The sequence below is a fragment of the Atractosteus spatula genome, chromosome 9, assembly GCF_055471065.1.
Source record: "Atractosteus spatula isolate fAtrSpa1 chromosome 9, fAtrSpa1.hap1, whole genome shotgun sequence".
Classification (NCBI taxonomy): Eukaryota; Metazoa; Chordata; class Actinopteri; order Semionotiformes; family Lepisosteidae; genus Atractosteus; species Atractosteus spatula.
Window position 1 is genome coordinate 44,740,862 of NC_142714.1, and position 22,602 is coordinate 44,763,463.

General features: G+C 36.4%; 1 protein-coding gene across 2 annotated transcripts in view; it reads left to right on the top strand.

Annotated features, from left to right (window-relative positions):
* The window catches only part of msna (moesin a), a 41,002-nt gene that overhangs the window by 13,950 nt on the left and 4,450 nt on the right, over positions 1-22,602 (top strand). For both annotated transcript variants that reach the window (XM_088924510.1, XM_088924511.1), the window contains exons 2-12: positions 3,677-3,760; positions 13,227-13,322; positions 13,781-14,055; positions 15,009-15,092; positions 16,366-16,512; positions 16,810-16,906; positions 17,614-17,777; positions 18,270-18,400; positions 18,685-18,845; positions 19,744-19,836; positions 21,582-21,812. In XM_088924510.1, coding sequence (XP_088780636.1) covers positions 3,677-3,760; positions 13,227-13,322; positions 13,781-14,055; positions 15,009-15,092; positions 16,366-16,512; positions 16,810-16,906; positions 17,614-17,777; positions 18,270-18,400; positions 18,685-18,845; positions 19,744-19,836; positions 21,582-21,812 — 1,563 coding nt within the window. The remainder of the gene's footprint in view (positions 1-3,676; positions 3,761-13,226; positions 13,323-13,780; positions 14,056-15,008; positions 15,093-16,365; positions 16,513-16,809; positions 16,907-17,613; positions 17,778-18,269; positions 18,401-18,684; positions 18,846-19,743; positions 19,837-21,581; positions 21,813-22,602) is intronic.

The window sequence follows — 22,602 nt, forward strand, 5'->3', positions numbered from 1 at the left end:
ATGGAAGGTAATCCTGAAGGAATTTAAAAGGGAACTCCAATGCTTTTTTTATATTTTGGGGGTTAGACAGACTCAGCATTGATGAGTGCATCTCAAAACACATTAAAAGTAAAATATACACAGTAACTTGTTAAACCTCCAATTTACATCACAGAATAGATTCGATTTCCAGGTACGTGCAGTGCTATATTCTGTGATTCAGAATGAGGCAACAAAACACCAGATGACATGAAGCGGCTTTATTTATTACTTTGTAAGCAAGTGGACCCGTGAATACACCTATTTTAATCCAATAGAAATATTGCTCTCGACTTTGACACAGTTTTGTCAACAGTACTCTACGTGCAGATCACGTTGAAACATTTCTGTGGTGAAATGCCTGCTGCACAACCTGTACTTATTCGCTTGTACATCGCATTACATTATTAGTCATTACAGTGACTAGCGAGTAGGAAGGGCTGCATCGGATCACAATTCGTGGCAACAGTTCGAGACCAGGGGTTTGTGACAACATTGCGACTTACAGGAGTTTCTCAAAGTTCACGATTTTGTGCTTAATTTGGAATGTAATGTAAGAATCTTTCTATACTGTCAATGAATTTATTTTGTTACTGAGATTTAATAACCAGTCTAAGAAAGTGTGATTGTAGTTCCCCTTTAATTGCTTCTAAAAAGTTAGCACACCATTTGATCCATGCAAGCTGTGCAACACCATACAAATGATCTGCTTAGATTAAAAATGTACCTCACCTCTGTACATACAGTATATGACAGAGAGGGTATGGCTAGCAGCTGTTTAAATATGTATTATGTAACTAGTATATTATGACATCTATTTTGTGTGACCATTCCAATATGCCTCTTTGCTTGAGGTCTTACTGCAACCAAAAATCTATTTTGCAGGCCCTTGTAGAGATTGATACTTCTGACTCACATTTGACTGCATTCATTTCTTGAAATTGTGTTTGTAGAAGAGCTTTGTGTGAAAACTGTCAGCCTGGCCAGATACATTTTTTCCAAAATCTGTTTAAATTAGCCCCTTTCCTTCCTTTTGTTTTTTGAGCTCTTTGTTATGCTGTTTTGTTTTGTAAGTGTTCAATGTTTGTTGTAAAAGGTTTACCAAAAATGTTTAAAAATTAAACAATGGAATGTATTCTGCGCTACATGTCTGTAAATTGAATAAAATGCTGGGATATATGGTTCCTGTCCCCCCAACCCCCAGAATAAGACTATTAAATTATATATTGAGACAAAAAGGAGCTTTAAAGATCCTTTTTACAGATTTCTGACTTTTTCATGCTACGGCCTTTTCTGATATATTCTGTAGTATCCAAACAGGCATAGGGTTTCTTCTCTTGAATAGATAAAACCAGACACATTAAATTTCCAGATGACATGTTTATGCTTTCCAAGGGCATTAAGATTTGATTCAGTAATAGACTAGTCTATTTATGAGAGAAAAAAATGGATGGATTAATCTGATATGCGTAAATAGTTTCTCTAAAATTCCCCTGAATATTGTTAATGGATTATTTTTTGAGAAAGTATATTTCTTGCTACAGCACTGTTTAATAGTCAATTTAAAATAAGTATTCTTCAATATTCAAGATTAGAATGCAGATATTTGAATTTATATATTTACTTGTAATTGATTTAGTTGGTTTACACAGAGCTTATACTTGATAAACTGAACGATAGTCAGAGGGAATTTCATACTCTTTTTGAAAATGAAATCCCTTTATTTCAGGCACTTTTAGAACATTACTCCAGCAGGCTACATGGACAACAAGGAACCAGAATGATTTCCCTCCATTGCCATCTTGGACAAAGGAGAAAATTTAATTTGTTTCCATTTAGTTTGGATTGGAGGTTCAGGAACACAGCTCTTGAAGAAAGAGAAGAAAATAAAATGTTGCCAAATTATTTATTTATTTTTTTATTTCCTGTTTCCATACACTGTGTTTTTGTGATTTATAAAAAGGCATAAGTAGTTTATTTCCAAAGCCATTCGTCATGAACTGTGAAAGTCTCAAGCCATAATTTATAAGGCAGTGGCCAAAAGTTACCATGCAATGCAAAAATTATCCTGTGAAATCATTTTCCACAATATTTATTTAAGAGTAGTTTAAATGTTCTTTAAATCCTACTTATTTTTTCCATTTTTGTAAATGCATTTTGGCTAATTTATAGCAAAGGGGGGAAGCAGAACAATAAGACTATTATATTAGTGTAAAGAAGTAATTACCTATACCATTTGTGACTTTTGTTAGACTTAAGTGAAATTACTGTATTTTACAATCCATGTATCAGATCAGCTCATTTCTTTCCTATAAGAATCCAAGAAATGTTTTAATTTTTTTTTTTAGTTTCTTGAAAAGAAACTAATTAATCTGTATGTAGAACTATTCTTTTCAGACCGTTATAGAATATATCTTGTTTTGGATTTGTGGGAGTCTATGTACAGTAAGGAAGAAGGTACAAAATAATCTTGAATCATTATAAAAAATTAAATCTGACATGGTTAGGTTTAAAGTGCAGAACTTGTAGTACTGTTTATTAACCATTGTTGTAATTCTTCTTCATGGGAATCGGTAATACATTTTATGGCACGGAAAATTTCTCAATCATTTGCAAAGCCGTTCCTGTGTTTTCTTATTGTTGTTTCTAATAGGATGGTGATCTGTAATAGACGAGGCTGTAATAAAATCAGGGGGTTACTGGACCAGGCTTGACCTTTCATTTCCTTTTCTGTGGGTCACCATTTGAGAACTTTTGTCCTCAAATATTGTGTGTAGCTTTAGTACCAGCTCATCACTAAATGCTTTCAATATGACATCTAAAAAAGTTGCTTTTAACTTCTCCATTTGCATTCATCACTATAGCTGTGGGCCACTTTAATTGTCATGACATTGCAGCATTTGTTTTCTTCAGCTTTTCCTGTTACTGTCTCGTACTATGTAAAAAATGTGCAAAAGAGTGACTTGAGCTTCAATATGGGTAATTTTTGATAGAATGTAGTAAGTGAATTTCAGGCATTCAATAAAAGCGCTAGTGATCTGCTTCATTTGGCTTTTTAGCTGCTGGTAACACATTTTATTCAGCCTCACAGTAAAGTACTGAACAATTAGAAAAGAATATGTAATGCAACAGAGTTCAACAAAACTTGCTTTTTAAACAGTTTGCTGTTTAATGCATAGCACCACAGAAGAGCACAGTTTTTACATTACTTAGCAGTAAGATTATAGCAGTATTAGGTTTTGATTTTGTGGTCAAAGAATGTGCATTCCTGAGGTGCTGCTAACTCATTCAATTACTGGGGATTACAGAGGAGAGTAAACAGAAATATTAGGCCTGAGAGAGATGGGGAAAGTACAACCACCTGGTTAACAGGAGATGATTGGAAGGAACGGGATTAGGGAATGCAGTTCGAATGGGGCTGAATAGTGGGAAGAGGCCTGACGAAGGTAACAGATCTCGACCAAGAGGTGAGCATACAGTACAGGCGAGCATAAATTAAATTAGAAAATTTAGATATAGCCTATGGCCTGTGGATTTCATTCCAGAATGCCTAGTTTAGATACGAAGGATTTTCCAGGACACAAAAAGTGGACAAGTGAGAATTAAAAACACCAGTGACTTTTGAATGATCATGTGTGTGTTTTCATTTTGTTCACAGATCAGTGTGCGAGTTACCACTATGGATGCTGAGCTGGAGTTTGCCATCCAGCCAAACACAACAGGCAAACAGCTTTTTGACCAGGTAAGTTTTTTTTTACACGTTTTGAAAGTCTAAAATCGACCTTACTGTTTCAGAATTTGATATAACTATGGTATCATATGGTATGGTATCAACACATAGATCAAGTCATAACAAGATTTAGTGTATTTGAACTAACATGGGAATCGGTCCTTAACTTATGTCAATTTTGTGCTTTGACCCTTTTGATTCGTTCCGAAAACTCACATCTGACTCTGTATAGTGAGTTGTGTGTTGTAATTTTCAGGTGACAGTGGGATCTGTCAGTTAATGTCACTTACAGCAACCAAAACACACCTAAAACATTCCAATGAAATTTTGTTAGTGATTATAGTTTTTTTTTTTAGTGTGAAATTCTCCACAAACACAGGATTGCGAAGTTCATTAACTAGTGTTTTGAATACTGATGTGGTTGGGAAATTTTAAGGAGATTCTGCATTGGAAAAAAGTGGAAAAACATAAAATAGGGCTAAAATGAGCAAATCATCTGACAGTACGAAAATATACAAGGACCTTCCTAGGATGGTGGCCAGACCTTATTTAATGGAGGTTAGGCGGAACAATTTTGAGAGCTAACACCACTAGACATTTTCCAGGAGATGTATAAATACACTAAATACACATATTTAGGTCAATCAAAACATCTGAGGAAATGCCTGCATGTACAAACCATAAGACAGTTTACAAATGAGACAAGGCCATTAAGGTTATATCTTCTTTGTAGTTGCCCATTGAAAAGGAAAGGTATATGAGAAAAAAATAGTTGACCTAATTCGAAGGAAACAGCTTTACCTTATTATCAAATTGCAACTACATACAGTGTCATTTTAATAAAATATTGCTTTTAAAAAGCTTACTTAATGAAAAGCAATGGCTTATGCTTCTTTGAATGAGTCGCGGTACAAGTTTCAGACATACCACCAAATTTAATTATTTTACTGGAGTCTTGTGGGGTGTGTGGTGACATTTAAACCTGCTGGCAGTCATTTCTGCATTTGCCAAACAGTAGCAAGGAGACAGGAATGCCAAGACTAAGAGCCACTGAAACAGATGACCTGAACATCTACAGCTGTTTTTGACCTCTTTCTCCAGACTGTTTGCTATCCCAGCAGTAGTCCCACAGGTCCAATTCAGACAGCTGACGAACTCTTACTCATAGTCCATGGGATGACTCAGTTTTCTGCTTCCGAGGCAATACAGACTGGCTTTGTTACAAGTGTCTATTACTTTCGCTTGCAGCTAGCTCCTCCCCTACATGCTACGCATTATGTGACATAAAGGAATATTTAAGTATTTAGTTCTTGATTTCTCCTTTGTGCAGCTCCAAAGCAAATAAAATGAGACATCCACACACCTAACTTGCCTTCTATAACAGGAATCTGCAAAATGGGTAGTTTTATTATTGAAATTTGCAATAAGCTTTAACTGTTAGCTTTGCAAAACTGTGTGCAGTTCCTTCTTAATTTTAGCTCCAGCTCCATTACAAAAGAATTTTGCACTCACAGGGATATTTGTGCCCTTAATATCCTGGAGCTTTCAATATAGACGTTTCAAACAATCAGACTTCAAAATAGAAGTTCTGTCAAAATGCATTCCTTAATCTCTTCTTTACTGGATATTTCAAATTATAGTTGTCAGATCCTGTTGCTGACGGGGGCTAGCAGCGGATGGGGGAGACAAAAGGTTGAATATGCGCAGGGCAAGATGGCTAACAGTGTACCAGGGAAACTCCGTAGCGCAGCAGTAGAGACTCTGTGTCTGAGCGCACAGGGGAAAACGGACCAGCATTGCACATTTACACAGAGACTGGGGTTGATCGGGAAGTGTACATTGGGAGACAAGCTGCAGGCAGGGAATATAGTTCAGATCCGTGGTTGAGTGGGGGTGGGGGGCGAATCTGGTGGATGAGACATCAACAGAGCAAAGCACAAAGGACAAATCCAAAAGACATTGTTCTAATCGCAAACAGGGTCAAAGCTGAGTTAACATGGAAAACAAGCCAAGGGGTGATCCGGGATCGAGGTAGAAAACACAGAAGAGGTCGAGATTCCAAGCAAGCCAAAACTAGGGACTAGATGCAACTCTATAACAGAACCCTGAGCAGTGTCCAAGGGGTACTGGGAGTTGGAGACGTCCTTAAGTACTCTGCACGTACTAATGCAGGTGTGGATGTAAATTGGCCACAGGTGATCCAGATTTTCTGTCGGCATTCCTTTCCATGGTAACAGGCTCTGAGCGACAGAAGTGTGGCTGGTTTCCATTGAAAATGCTAGCTTGTTCCACAGTGCTAACTTGGGGTTAAGCCTAGCAATAGTTACAACAATGTTTCAGCCTTGTGTTTACAACATTTGAACTTGACCAATTAATAAGTAAATAGGTTAGTAAGGTATTTTATGGAAAATAGGCTTTTGTTAGAGTTCTGCACAGAATAAAACTAATGTAGGAGGATTTCCTGTTGATTAGTCATAGAACTAAAAGAGTAAGCGTGATATCACCCATCTCAGTCAGTACATCTAATTATTGTCTTGGGGTGTCTTGGCACTCGTTGCTGTAGATTTTATATGGGCACATAGTGGATGGTCACAGTGCTTTGGTTCAATAAACATAATCTTCTACCTTAGTAGTAGTTCTTAGTCTTGGTGCTCAAGTACCCTTGACTGCAGGTTTTGGTCCACTCAAGCTGAGTTCTTAATCATAGGCTAATTTAGTTACATTTCCTATTTGAGATGTTTTTTATGTATGCTTTCAGCTCTTAATATGTTGAAAGAGATTTATTTTTTGGTATGAACTCTGTGCTAATGAGTGAGTACTAGGATGGCCCTTATTCAGTTATGCCTGCTGAAATCAAACTAATTTGACGTAAGCAGAAGGAAACTCAATAAATCAGTGGTTATCTGATAGTGTTATTCCCACTTTTGTCTGTTCGCTATTAGTTGTACCTATTGGAGAGCGGTTTTGTCAGAAATAAGGGAATAAATTAATTATTTTCTAGTTCACTAGGGACAACATAAAATTCTGTTTGTTGAACTAAAAATTTGAGTGGACAAAAAGTCCAGTAAGCAGATCAGTTACAGCCAATGGTTTAGGACTGAGAAGCATTGCTCGTCGCACTTCAAGATTGTTTGAGACAGACCTAGAATTTGTTTTTAATTTTTTTTTTAGTTTGTAATAGTTTATATTGTTGGCTAAAGTAGTATCCTTTCTTGCTAGGTCTTAAATGATCTAATTTTCCTTAAAATTTTACAGACTTGTTTTAAATGCTAGACCCTGAATTTTTATATTTTTATGGAAGATGCTATTTGCTTCTTATGGAGCGTATAGATGGGCAGAAAGTTGGGGCATTGGAACTGCATGGAGCACAATAGGGCAATTGCTGTTCAGATAAATATTCCAGGTGTGATGCTGTAAACTCTGTAATTTCATAGTGTACTGTAGATTCAGTGTCAAAAATGGCTACAATCTCAGGCCAGGATTGCTAGTCATATCCACTGAATGTGTAAGCTTATTAGCTACACTTCAGACTACCATTTTTTATAAAAATTAAGGACAGGTTAAGGCACAGTATTGAAATAGTGAAACGCTTGCTTTGCCTCAGTACTGGTTTAAAAATGGAGAAATGCTCTGAACATGTTTATATAACAGCGATAAATGATGGAGTCTTAAGATTAAATATAATAGGACAGGAGATGACAACTGTTTCAATTTTACTTACTGGTTTACATAATTTCTTTGGGCTCTCGTGACTCTTTCAGTTATGGTTTTTAGTGTGTTCTTGGCAGATTAATGTATTGTAGCTGCTACTCAGATTTAACAAATTCTAGTGTAATAGAGCTCAGCCCAAGACTGATCTGCCGGTGTTTGTACAGAAACAGATGGGTTTTCTCTAAAGACATCTGTTTACTTTAGGACACATTGGTGAACTTCCTAGTGATCCGCAATAAGGCTCTTGTGTTCTAACTCAGAATACAAGCTTTGTTTGTCCTTGTGAATCATCCTTATTTCATCTTTCTTTTACTTTGATTTTGAAGTGTAATTTAGAAACAATATTTGAAAAAATGGAAGAAATTACTTTTAGATGAATCAGTTAATTAATTAAAAAAAATTGTTTTAAGAAACAGCCCTGGATTACGAGTGCCAGTGGAACTCATTGTGATTGAATTGTAAACCATGGAAGCTTATTGAAAAAATTCAAGACTTATTATGTTCTTATGCACAACCTATTCAGTCTTTAGAGTTACTTCAGAGCACATTAAATGTAATAATTCCAAAAATTAAACAGCCCAAGGTTGTTGTTCCTTAGTCTGCAATAAAATGATTATTGTAGTAGGAATACGAAGAATATACTGTATTGATGTTTTGTGCTCAGCTTTTCAACAGTAATTTTGTTTGGAAGAAAGTGCATTTGTGGACCCACATATCTATTAATTGCTTTAGCTGTCCATTAAAACACAATTTTTCTTTCAATATTTCCTTAAAAAAGGAAATCTCACCTTTTTCACCTCAAAAGAAATGTGTATAAACAAGTTAATATGTATGATTTTCTTTTTTGGGCAGGCTATTCAGTTGTTCCTAAAAAGCCACATACATACGAACAAAATGGCCTAGAAAAGCTCTTATCATTCACCATAATAACCCAAAATACAGACCCATTGTTGTAATTTAGGTTGATGAGCCCAGTAATTAAACCAATTAATTTATTAACAGCTGAGGATGAATGACACAGAAAGATCTGAGACTCTCCGTATTCAACAAAGTATTTTACACTATATATCCAATATGATTCAGGATTAAGCCCCCACCTTAGTATTCAGTTCTTTATGAGATATTAGTACTGTATATTTGAAAAGCAGTGACAAAACTGTGGTATAAATTAATTAATGAATATAGCTGGTAATTACAGTATGGAACTTGTAATAAAACCTACTCTGTCATGAAAGTGCTTGGTATTGTTGTGACTACCATAGGAGACGAACAGATCCGAAATTGCTACTAACCCTCTACTTAACTTATTAATGTTCCCAAATTTAGCTGTGGGGGCAGTGTACTGCTGTTTTTGATAGGTTGAGTTTGACCCATGCTACTCCCTGGGGTGTTGAATTTTCCAGAACTATCTGTTGGAAACATCAGTTTGCTGTGGCTGGCTGTATCTTGTGTCTTGATTCCAAAGGACAGTGAAATCCATACTTGCTTTCTTAATTGAAGATCTTATAGTGAATCACAGAAGGTAGCAAAAAAAAAACTCTTCAACTGTAAGAGTGTTTTCTGCCTTATGACTTTTATTTTAAAATTCAGTTTTTTAAATGAAGAATTCACTGGTAACCAAACTAGTTGGGACAGCATTTAGTGCTGTTACTTTTACAATTTTTCCATTAAGTGCTTGAATACATGCTTGTTTTTTTTCTATGTACTGTAGGTTCATGCTCATAGTTATAACTGGTCAGTGTCATACTGTGGATAGTATAGTTTGTAGTGTGACTGACATAAGCAGTTCACTAGTGCTGAGAGTTTATCCTGGTTATATATGCTTAAATAAAGATAAGGATGTTTGTAATGGGATAGCTGAGAGGTATCTAGGTTTAAGTTGGATCTGAAGACTGGAAACAGTGTAAGATAAGGAAAAAAGACCGCACTTCCGCAGGATGCAAGACTTATCTGTACTTTTTTAAAATAAATAATTCATTGTGCCTGTACAATGAAGAATACATTCAATTTCAGCAAGCCTCCAGGGTTACCACTGATAAAAATGAAACCCTACATACATAGAGTGATTCACCCATTTGGTTGAACAGTGCGCTTTTACAGAAATGCCTCCAATAGTAACCTAAAAACATCATCAGGAAATCACTGTTATTTAGTTTCAGTACTACCCATTGCTGTTGGTGATAAAATTTCCTTTAAATGACCTCCTCTTATTAGTACTAGTTGTTTTAAGTGAGGCTGATGATAACAGCAGTGCATTCATTTGTGGAAATTAGATTAATTAAAGTAAATTACAACAGAATTCTGCCAAAGCTTGTTTTTTTGTTTTTATAAGAAACTAACATGTTGAAAAACCTTTAAAAGGTGTTGAAAAACTAAAACAGCGATTATATATCTGATACTTTTTAACGAGAACTTCATTTTCATTTCTGTGAATCAAACTCTTGACATTTATAGTCCCTTGCAAAAGTACTAAGCTTAATATTTGTTATACAAACAACGTATTTCACAGATTCAAAGCAAAGTACATAAAACAAGGAAGTAAACAGAAAATTTTAAAGTTAAGTGGGAGATGGGAGAAAATGTCCACGCTTTAAATTTCTTAGCCATTCAACAAAGAGGGCTTATATCGAACTAAAAAAAGATGAAGACAGAATTTTAATGGACCTTTTTCTTCTATTGTTACATCTGATGAAAATCCAATATACAGTAGAAAAATCAACACAGCCATGCTGTGATGATGGCAGCATCAGTAAGGATTGGGGAACTTGTCAATTGTGATGGGAACGTAGATGGAGTAATGTACTGGCAAATCACAGAGGAAAACCTGCCTCTGACCTCAAACTGGCACAAAAAATCACATTTCAACAGGACAATGAGCCAGTGCAAGGCCACAGATCCACTGGAGTGGATTGGAAATAAGGAAGTGAATTTGTGTGAAATATCTGAAAACTGCTGTTCACAGTCAATCCCCAAGCAACTTGAGAGGAGCTTGAGCAAATCTGTCAAGAAGAATGGGCAAGAATCTCCCATCCCCTCTATGACAGGCTTGTAGAAATGAAGAGCAAGTTCAGCAATAGAATGATTCATCCACGGTGCGACAGGGAGCGCTACAGGAGGTCATTCTTGCCTTCTGCCATAAGACTGTACAACCCATCCATCTTGCGTCTGGGCAGAGGCAACATTGACAGTGACCTGTTTCTGGACTGAACACATCTACTGCTACATCTGTTCTTTTTCTTTTCCCGTTTACAACCATTTTTTGTGCAATATATGCCAGGGACCTGTGCAATACATTTACAGTATATTTATATTTACATCTATATTTATATTTGTATGTTTGATATGGTTTTTCTGCATACTGTTCTGTTCTAGTTTGTTCTTTGTGTGTCCTGGACTGTGAGTAACTCTGAGTGCACCCCTCACTGTACTGATTGTATTGTATGTATTGTATTATTATTATTGTATCATTCGTTACACTGTGGCTGTGTTGTCTGTGTAAAGCTGCTGTTGCACTGCAATTTCCCTCACAGGATCAATAAAGTATCTATCTATCATAAATTGCAGTGCAAAAGCCAGTGTGCAAAGCTGGTAAAAATTTATCTGGAGCTTTAATTGCTGTCAAAGGAACTTGCACGAAATATTGAATTAATGTGTTAGCATACTTATTCAATCAATATATCTAAGCTACTTCACTTGAGTTTTTCTTGACCTTTACATTTCTTACCCTTAGAATTCTTCATTTTCAAGATTCAGGTGTTTAATAAGGTATTTCTAAAAACTTGTATGCATCATTTTATAATTTCACAAAACAGGACACCATAGGAAGTTTATGAATACTTTTACAAGGTGGTGTACATACACAGTAATAACATTTTGGTGTAATGACTTGGTTAGTTCCTTCTGAAAATACTTTGCTATGTAGTTCTGTTTAAGGGAAATGTGTATTAACAAATACACTAATACATGGTAATAAGTGGTAAATTATAACTGTATGTCTGTTCCTGCCTTCAAATTTTGAAAACAAGCTACTAAATCGCATAAAAACTCCTATCTTCACTTCACGTACAAATGTTTCACGTACATTTGCTATAAATGTTTTAAATAATTTACTAGTTCTTATAATCTAAATGTTGCCTTACATTGTGCATTGTGTGTTTCTTATCACACCCTTGGGTAAATTTTTGCTTTTGTACTCCACACATGTATAAAAAAATACTGATATAAAAATAGCCAACATACATTCAACATCCATTTGGTGCGTATTTTGTTTGTTTTGCTTTTTTTCTTGGTTTGGCTTTTATATTGGGAAGTCCTGTTATATTACACCTAGTAAAAATCTTGACTGCTGAGATCGAATAAGACCAGAGGAGGACGTTTGCGTAGCATTTTGAAGCTATTTTTGGTGTGAGAAAGTGATTGACCCTGCCCTTAAAGTTGTGCTGCTGTTTCCATTTCATGCACTGTACGTAGATGCTCCATCAGTGAGTCATTACTGTGAAAGCAATTTTCTCTGTTAATCCTGCCATGTAAATCTGCAAGGTTCAGATGTAAAATCCTTGGCTACGACTTATTGAACCAATTACATTTTCCAGGGTTATCAAGCTTCTGCTATAGCCCAAGGCTGGCATTCAGTCCTATAAGCTGCCGTGCCCTGTCCTCTTAACCATTGAATCTTAACCTTGAACTCCAGACTTTTCTGTCCCTGTAGTTCTTTTTACCTCTGTTAAGTCCAGTTAAAACTTAACCAGATAAACTGGAAAATAAACCTAGAAATTTGATTCATATCTAAATTATTTCTATATTTGTGAATCCATTTTGAAGTGGAAACTACAGTTTGGAATTTTTTAAAAGGATGCATATATTTTGAAAGCAGTCAGATATTTTTTTTTGCAGGGCCTCAGATGTATTTAATCTATCACTTTGTTGTGCCCAGATACATTTTACTGACACAATTTACTGACACAAACAATGAACAAAGGTAAAACTGTTGTGTGCATGATCTGTGTTTTGTATATATTTTTTTAAAAAAACCTATTAGTTGTCAACATACAGCAGCAAAATGCAACAAAAGATTACAATTAAACCCATATTTCGGATACGAAAACACGTCTGTAACTGTTGTAGTTTTTGCACATGGCAAGTGTAACCTACAGCAGATTTGCTTCTTTTTCATAAGTAACGTTTCTACAAATGAGTGCACTTGAGGGGTATCTGACTCGCATGCCCACACCCATGAGATGTTTTTTACCTAGACCCGCCATGCTAGAAAAAGTCACTGTGCCTCAAGATTGATAGCAATTTGGGTGTTGTCATTAAGAAGAAGCACTTTTCATTTATGTTTACATTTCCAAAAATGCTTTTTTTACAGGACATTCCCAGGATTTGTAGGATATGTTACTGGGCACATCTGGAGTGCAGTTTTTTGTCACGTCTTTGTTGTTGGCGTTGACCTGAATTTACAAATGATTTGTAATCATTTCTTGCATAAATAGTGACAGTGACAGAGTAAACAGGAAGAAATAGAAGAAAATGGGATCAAATAAATGTACATGCAAAGAAAAAAACACAATTGCTTTATAGATTCTGGGCTGAGAACCTAGTTAATTGCAAACTGGGCTCTTGCCTTGCCAGTGAGTTTATTAAAATGTTCCCTGCAGCTTTGACTTTGACTTCTTTAGAATTCCAAAAAAATAACAACAAAAACTTCAAAATGTAATGGATGTGCATGATTTAGTAGTTAAAACTAATATTTTCTTTTTGTTCTTAGGTGGTGAAGACTATTGGGCTGAGAGAGGTTTGGTTTTTTGGACTACAGTACCAGGATACCAAGGGCTTCTCCACTTGGCTCAAACTCAATAAAAAGGTAAAATTACAGGGGAATTATGATCTTTGGAAGAGATCAAATTCATAGCGTTTGTGGATTTCATTTTACAGTTTTAAAATCCAGCCTTGCAGGGAGTAATCTCCAGAACAGGAAATTGGATTTGGACTTCAGAATTACAAATTCTTAATACTTTTGATGCACTCAGCTCTCTAGTTTGTTGTATTTTGCTTCTGTTTTAAACAAAGTAGATTATTCTTGCAGATTGCTGTAAAGTAAAAAGTAATATTATGTGTCCAGTAAAACAGAGAGCAATACAAGATAATGTGTTCAGTGGGAAATATTTGAAATGCCTATCATTAGAATCATATCTTAATTGATCATATCATTAAGAATTAAAGAATAAAATGATGGACTACTTTTTCATTACATTACATCACATCTCCTCACATGACCTGGAGGTAAGCTGCTAAATGTGTTTTTTTTTTCTCTGTTGCCAGGTGACAGCACAGGATGTGCGAAAGGAAAGCCCATTGCTGTTCAAGTTTCGGGCAAAGTTCTACCCTGAGGATGTGTCAGAGGAGTTGATCCAGGAGACAACCCAGCGACTCTTCTTCTTGCAGGTCAAGGAGGGAATCCTCAATGATGATATCTATTGTCCCCCTGAAACAGCCGTGCTGTTGGCCTCGTATGCAGTGCAGGCCAAGTATGGAGATTATAACAAAGATGCCCACAGTCCAGGATACCTGGCCAATGACAAGCTACTCCCACAGAGGTACGCCCCTGTCATGTAAAGCTTCGTAAAACTTTCTTGAACAGGATCAGATTGTGTTTTTTAAAGGTATTGTACTTTATTTTTGCTTTGCTGAAACAATGTAAATACAGTAATTGCTTACTACATATGATCCACTTAAGTTTTACTTGTATACTAGCACTGGGAACTGTTTATATTTAATTCATGTTTCTATAATGCTGGATGTTTTTTTTTAATTAGTCAAACTGATTAATCTACAACATTTGAAGTTCATTAGATTGCCAATAGCTGTTGTTCATGCATTTACTATGTGAACACTTATGGAATTGTGGTCCTTTATTTTTTTTTAAGTATAAAGGAAAATACATGACTTACTCTTTAAAAAGGCTAAGAATATTCCTATATTTTGTTGAACAAAACTCAATAGTAAGGCAGTGTGATATCAGATGTCTTGTGTAAGTTGTTTATCATCTTTATAATGAACTGAACAACAAGAGAAACGGCTAATAGACAAGACAGAACTCAGACCCTTTTAGGTCATTTTGTTTGCCCTTTCTTCATTCACAGTATATGGATATTTTGCAACTGTGGTCGTTTTGTAATATTTTCTTAATGGATGCAATTTACTGAATCTTAGATAAATCAGAATGAACCGTCTCTCATGTGAAAGGATGTTTGATAAACTCACCTTTTTTAGACCTAGGGTGCATAATTTAAAGAACAAGGGGACAGGTAGAATTGATCTTTTTGTAAAATAGTTTGGTTTCTGCTGGAGCATTCAAGTTAAGGCTTTGTAGTTGTGCTTGTACAAGCAGAGCCATTTACAGAATGGTAAACAGGGACCCGATTCACTTTTTTTTAGAGAATCTCTGAGGTTTTTCAGAAACGTCATGGTTCATGTGTCTGAGAATTTGGGTAGGTCTTTTCCAGACATTTGTCAGATCAGTTCACAAATTGTTCCATATGGTTTTCAGAGTACTGGAGCAGCACAAACTGAATAAGGAGCAGTGGGAGGAACGTATTCAGGTGTGGCACGAAGAGCACAGAGGAATGCTGAGGTATGTACAGTAGTACAGGAGAGGACGTGAATATACCTCACGTCATCTAGAAATGCATAAAAATTCCAATTCTGATGCCTTTATTCATCCATCTTTACAATATTTAACTTTTTAACTTTCCTGCTGAGTTTTTTTCTTTATGAGTATACATTACAGAAATGTACAGTATTAGTGGTTTAAAGTTTATCTCTTCCAAGCAGAAAGTCTGCTTGCCTAATAACGAAATTTTAATTTGTTTTCTGTTCCTCGCCCTTCTGTGAAGGAGTGTGGAAAAACTAGCAGTTTTGAAACCTGAAAGTGTTGCGCAAATTATACTGGAGAAAGGGATGAATAATCACTTGTTCCAGTGATATGAGCTTACCTTTTTTCCCTTTGTAAACAATACCATCTTTGATAAGCAAATTTAAGAAAAAATAGTTTCTTTTTAGTAGTTGTCGTAGAATGTCTGTTTGGAGTAGAATTTCCTTGGTTATAATTGTATTTACATATAAAATTGGAACATTCACCAGAGATCTCAGCTTTAAGTTATATGATGTGAAGGCAACATACAGTATATGAAACATTCTGCATCTATTATTACCTTGGTCAGACATGCAAGAGTGTGTCGCTGGAAAAACTTTAATCGCACCTGTTGATTAATCAGTGGGTATTTTCTAGGCCATAGGTTCCCAGTCATGGTCTGGGAGAATTTTTAATTGATCTCAGGTTTTAAACATGTTAGAGGCTGACTTTTAATTATTGCTTTTCATAAGTAACATAAAAACATGCTACTTAAAATTACATTAAAAGATGTTCGTTCAATTACGTAAAGACATTGGACAGCACAGAAACGTTTAAAACCTGTGTTGAAAGGGAAATATTTTGGTAAACTATACATATTAATCATGCACAGTGGCTTAATTTTAACAAAAGTTATTGTAGTAATCTCACATTATAAATAACCAAAATGCTGGATAAAAATGAAAGTAGAAAACACAAAAATAGCCTGCAGTTACCAAAACAAAAGCAGTACAATCAAGCCATTAGCTTTACAGTGAAGATTGTGGAATCTGAAGGAAAGAGCCTAAACAGAATACAGTGTCATAACTAAGATTCAAACTTAAAAATGGTGATTAAATTAAAATTGTCTGTAAATGCAATATATTTAATGAGTTAGGTAAATTCTAGATCTCTCAATAGTAGCCCATATAGGATTGCAGTATCTGTACTTCTAGTCAAATTCAAAATGCTAAATGTGGTTTGTTGAAGATGATGAGGAAAAAATGTTCAACAGGGAGGATTCTATGATGGAGTACCTGAAGATTGCACAGGATCTGGAGATGTATGGCGTGAACTACTTCAGCATCAAGAACAAAAAAGGATCAGAACTGTGGCTGGGAGTGGATGCCCTGGGACTTAATATATATGAGCAAAATGACAAGTAAGTTGAGAAATGCAGCCAGAGTTCTTTCTTTCTATAAACTTAGGCCTGAAATACTTTCTTTTAGCAAATGTCTCTCAATTTTTATTTTGCATGCTGCTTAAGAGGTATTGGTCCGTACATACAACAATTAACTTTTTTTCTTGTCTTTTAGTAATTATTGATCACATTGTTCCAGAGCTGAAAATGTAATGTCTACTGATCAAATGTAATTTTTTGTACAGTTTGACTCTAATAATGAATTGACTGAATAAATGCTTCCACTAATATTAAGACACGCCTTTGCCTTTTTAAAAGGATGACTCCTAAAATTGGATTCCCATGGAGTGAGATCAGAAATATTTCCTTTAATGATAAGAAGTTTGTCATCAAACCAATTGACAAGAAAGCACCGGTATGTAAACTGCCATTTCCTTTGTTTCATTCTGTTATATTTAACTTGCTAGCTATTGAGTAATAATGAGCTGGATAAAGTCACTGGGCAGTAAGCTGTTCTGTATTTGAATAACAGTTTCACAGTCTCCGATATTGCTTTCTTCTCCATTTTGTAATCGTCCTTCAGTTTTTTTTCCAAGGCAGACAGCTGTGCCGTCTTGAAAAAACAGAGCACTTACTGCTATTAAATTGATGTGAAAAACGAAATCTTTCCTGTATGGAGAAAGAAGTAACATAATTACATAAAATTTGAAGTGAGATTGAACATGTCATTCTCCCTCTAAAGGAGTTATGCTGTTAAAAGTGTCCTAGATACCTAGAGCTTTTCACACAGACCTGAGACTTACAAAAAAAGAAGGCAGACCTTTGTTGAAAGGATTTATTTTAACTTGGCCTCCTGCTTTTTCAGTGTTATGCTATTGAATACAAAAATTGGCTACATGAATGAATTGTTCCAAGTGCTCAAAACAGATGAAGATAATTTTTTATGAATAAAAATGAGCTAGATGACGTAAATCTGAGCAGTTTTTCCTCTTCAAGAAAAGAATGCTAAACAAAGTCGTTAATATATTTTTTACTGTAATTAAAAAAGGAAAAATGGTGTCTTAGGGATGTTATTAACAGACTTTTGAGAGAGAAGAGATCTAAACCAGCTTCCTCTTTCAGGACTTTGTGTTTTATGCCCCTCGTCTGAGGATCAACAAGCGCATACTTGCCCTCTGTATGGGAAACCATGAGCTGTATATGAGGCGGCGCAAACCAGACACCATTGAGGTACAGCAGATGAAGGCCCAGGCTCGGGAGGAGAAGCACCAGAAGCAGATGGAAAGGTTGGTTATAATCAATAAGCTGTTCCCCATCAATCATTCACAAATGTCATACAATAATTCAGACTTTTCTGCCTCTGAATCTTCAAAACTTCTGTACGTACATGCATACTGTAAATGCCTATCTGGTGTTTCTGTTATGAAGTCTTACTATTGTTCTGTTTTATTCATGTTTCAGGTTTATTTGATCACTCAGAGAACAGGCTTATATGTACTGTAGATTCACATTAGTTACCCTAACAGAAGGCTCCACAGCCAAAAGTTGTGTTTTCTTTCTTCTCTTTTCAGCATGGAATAAACCTATTACTTGTTCCTTAAACATTACCTGTTGTACTAAGTTTTTCACAGTTCTGTCCTGATATGAGTAATGAGTTGACTACACTTGCTTTCAGAAATACAACAGTTAAGCTTTTGTGTGTTTAAGATGTTAAGGCATGAGGGGATTACTGAAGTCGTGAAGTCTTCATGATGACAGTTGTTTTCTCTTGTACTCAGGGCACTTTTAGAAAATGAAAAGAAGAAGAGAGAACTGGCTGAGAAGGAGAAAGAGAAGATTGAACGTGAAAAGGAAGAGCTGATGGAGAGACTGAGGCAAATCGAGGAGCAAACTAAAAAGGCTCAGCAAGGTTGGAGGAAAAAAAACCCAACTTCAGTTTATTGAAGTACATTAGCATAGAAAGGGCATGATAAAAAGGCTTTCAACTTATTTCCTTGATCTGGAGCACAGCTGTCATTTTCAAAGTTCTCCCTCACAAGACAATATATTTTTTTGTTATGTTTTATTAAGGATCTGTGCAAAAACACTGAATCAGTGATACATATTTTGGTCAACAGTTTTAGCTCAAACCTCCACAATTCTAAAACTCCAGGATTTGCCTTCATTACTGAAAGCCTGTGTTTGCCCCTGCAGAGCTGGAGGAGCAGACCCGTCGGGCTTTGGAGCTGGAACAGGAGAGGAAAAGTGCCCAGGAGGAGGCTGAGCGACTGGAGAAGGATCGCCGAATGGCAGAGGAAGCTAAGGCTGCACTCCTCCAGCAGTCTGAGAACCAGATGAAAAACCAGGAGCACCTAGTGAGTGGGACTTACTGAAAGATCCATCCATTTTGTATCCATTTAATCTGGTTCAGGGTCACGGGGGAGCTGGTGCTTGTCTTGGAAGCAATGGACGCAAGGCAGGGCACACCCTGAACAGAAGACCAGCCCATCGTAAGGGCAGACACACACATTCACACTAGGGCCAGTTAACCTACAAGTGTTTCTGTGGGAGGAAACCAGAGCACACGGAGGAAACCCACTTAAACACAGAGTATATTTACATTTAACAGACCCCAGGCCTGGACCCCAATGCTATGAGGCAGCAATGCTAACCAAAGTGCCACCATGCTGCTAATAGGAAAAAATGCTTAGGCCTAGTAAAGCTAGACCCATGGTCGTACACGTGAAACAGCATCTTCCACATTCATGTAGGTAGCTGCGTCAGCATGTGTAGGCTGCAAAGGAACACGTAAAGGTTTATTCCATGCTGAAAAGAGAATACCTGAAGAAGGCTCCACTGCCAAAACGTTGTTTCTTTTTTTCTCTTTTCAGCATGGAAAAAACTTGTTCTGTTGCACATTCATGTCAGTCATTTTTTGTTTGTTTTCCTGTTATTTTCTGAGTAAATGTTTTTGTTTGAGGATAATTGGTAAAGCTAAAATGTATTTGTATAATTGTTCTTGCTGCATGTGTGGAGATCACAGTCACACCGGTCACAGTTATAGGTAGAATTCAAAGTGCTTGGTTATAAATGTCGCAGCACAGGAAACAGTTATTAGACTGTTCAAATAAAGTGAGCTTGTTGGAAGGGAACTGGGGAATTCTTTTCTTTTTCGGTTTGCACATGGTGTGTCTGGTGAATGCGTTTGTTATTTTAGACTCTTCAGTTCAGGAAAAAAAAATACCACCCTTTCCTTTTTTTTTTCCTTTTTAGGCCACTGAACTGGCTGAACTGACTTCGAAAATCTCCCTCCTGGAGGACGCCAAGAAAAAGAAGGAAGATGAGGCCCTGCAGTGGCAGCAGAAGGTGAGGTGCCCCGGTCTACCCTTGTAACTAAAATAAGTCTTGCAAGGGCCTTCTAAAAATGAACTGAGGATAGACCATATACCACAAATGAGAAAAATGTTTCTTTAAAAAAAGGTTTTAACTTTACTTCATGAAGCAAAACAATTACATTTTGGTAAAGAAATGTACCCAATTACAATGCCAAAGTTAACGTGAGAATAGGCATCCAAAGCTTTTAATCAACCTCACATTGCTTTTGTTGGTCGTAGTACAATGCTACGAAGAAGGCTCCACAGCCGAAACGTTGTTTTCTTTCTTCTGTTTTCAGCATGGAATAAACATATTACTTGTTCCTTTGCAGCCTACGCATGCTGACGCAGCTACCCACCTGTAGTACAATGCTAACCCAAGATGTATTTTCTATGATTGCTGTATCATTTGTATCCTGTGTGTCAGTTTTGTCCTGACTGCTCAGTTTGAATAAGTAGAAGTTCTTGACCCGGGCTTGGCCTCAAAGGCGTGTATGCACAGCCTATCCAAGGCGTCGGTGAGCTCCAGTTGTCTGTAAAGGGTGGTCTTTGCTTTCTCTGAGGCAGGGAAATCCTGTTTGCCTGGGAGGATGTTTGATGCCCCATTGTGATTTTTTTTCCATATTTTAGCTTTTGAAAGAGTGTAATTATAAATGGCAATTCCCAAATGTCCTGTTATTGTGCTCGCTAAAATAAACACCGATGGTTCCTTTGGTATACGAGCTGAAACTATCACCATTTCCTACATTACTTCATTAACAGTTTAGCAGTCACAGGTTTTTCAAGTACAGGTTCACTGAAATTCCAACTAAACTATCACGATGTTGATTTCAACCATCTCAGCATTTTCATAACTAATGTCATAGTTGAGCTTAAAAGTCACGTTTCTCCTAAAGTAGAACAGGGTTAAATCTTCCAATAGATTAATACAGATTGGTTAAAATATTTTTTGTGGGTTGTTCATTGTGCAAGCTAAGCCTTAAAGTTCATACATACAGAATTGGCTGTGCAAAAAAGTCTTGCGTAGATGTTAGCAAGAGACACTACTCTTACAGTGTTCAGTAGTCTAATTACAGTCCTACCAGGTACTAAGGAGTCTGCAAAGCTGTAGTGCTGTTTGCCTCTGTTGTTGGGTTGTTAGAAAGTTGTGTTCCCATTTTATTTTTTCCCTAATCTGGCATGGGAGTCATTGACAGAGAGCCCAGTCTTTAAGCAATTGGTGATGTCAAACTGGGTGGATACATACTGTATATTATCACCAATTGTTTAATTTTTTTACAGAATACTGTAATTCACTTATTTAGTAGATTACTTTGTAATAATACAGCAAATATAGGCAGATCCTGATCATAATTAGACTGAATATGATGTAAATATTAAATATTAATGCGTGAATGGTATGTAATAGCTGTTCCTTATTACCCAGGTGAGGCTGCACTTCATTGGTGGATGAAGTAGGCCCTCTTCTATAATGGAAAGTGTTTTGGGAGCTTATGTGTTGAAAAAATAACTTTTTAAATATAAGCCATTAGTTGTTGTCGCATAAAAACATTTTGTAAATGAAATAAATTACAATGGAGTGCATATTTGTTGGATATAAAGCACAATGATAAGGTAGTGTATTACTGAAAACCTAATGTCATGGAAGAGGTAATTGTACTAGAGGGATTGTGGAAAACTGTGGAAAGTTTTTGCCAAAAAGGCAGCTCATCCTCAACGTTTGTGTTATTTTGTCAGGCGACCATGGTCCAGGAAGACCTGGAGAAGACCAAAGATGAATTGAAAGCCAAGATGATGGCTGCTCACGTACAGGAGCCGGTCCACGAAGAGAACGAGCATGATGAGAATGACGAGAGCAGCGCAGAGGCCAGCGCCGAGCTCACATCAGCAGGCACCTACAAGGATCGTAGCGAGGAGGAGCGCATGACAGAGGCAGAGAAGAACGAGCGTGTGCAGAAGCACCTACTGGTAAGCAGAGGTTGGAGTTTGATGTTCATACCATATAAGAAGGCAGTTCTTAATAAGAACTATGATGACTATATAATAAAAATAATTTCTTACACTTATATAGTGCTTTTCTGGACACTCCACTCAAAGCTCTTTACAGGTAATGGGGACTCCACCACCAATGTGCTGCATCCACCTATATCATTAATATTGTTAATTGCGTCAAGAATGATAACAACAATACCAGAGATTATAAATTTGGTGCTCAAAATGTGAGCTTCATTTTCCATTTTAGAATATATTCTCATTCATGCTTCTTTTGGTAACTAGAAGCACTTGCATTTCTTTGATATCAGATTCAAAACAAAACCTAACTGCAAAAAATGCAATGAGTTCCTTGTATTATAACCAAATGGGGCATTTGTGTACCCCCGTCGAAGATAAGCTAAATGAATGTATAGCACTGACATATGTTTGGATTATTTAATAAAACAATCTAACAGTAAATATCCTCTTTTTAATAAGTATGTGAACCCTTGCATTTAGTAACTAGTAGAACATCCTTTGGCACCACTGACTTAAATTAGTCTTTTCCTGTGACCATATACAAGTATCTCTGATCAACCTTTAGGAATTTTAGCCTGTTCTGGCTTACAAAAGTGCTTAAGGCTGGTGACATTGGAGGGTTTCCTTGTAAGAAAAACCTCAGTTCAAGTTCTGCTGGAACATTTCGGTGGCGTTTAGGCCACTAAGAATATTTCCTGTTGTGGACAAAAACTTCAACTTTTAACTTGTTTGTATAGAGAGTGTT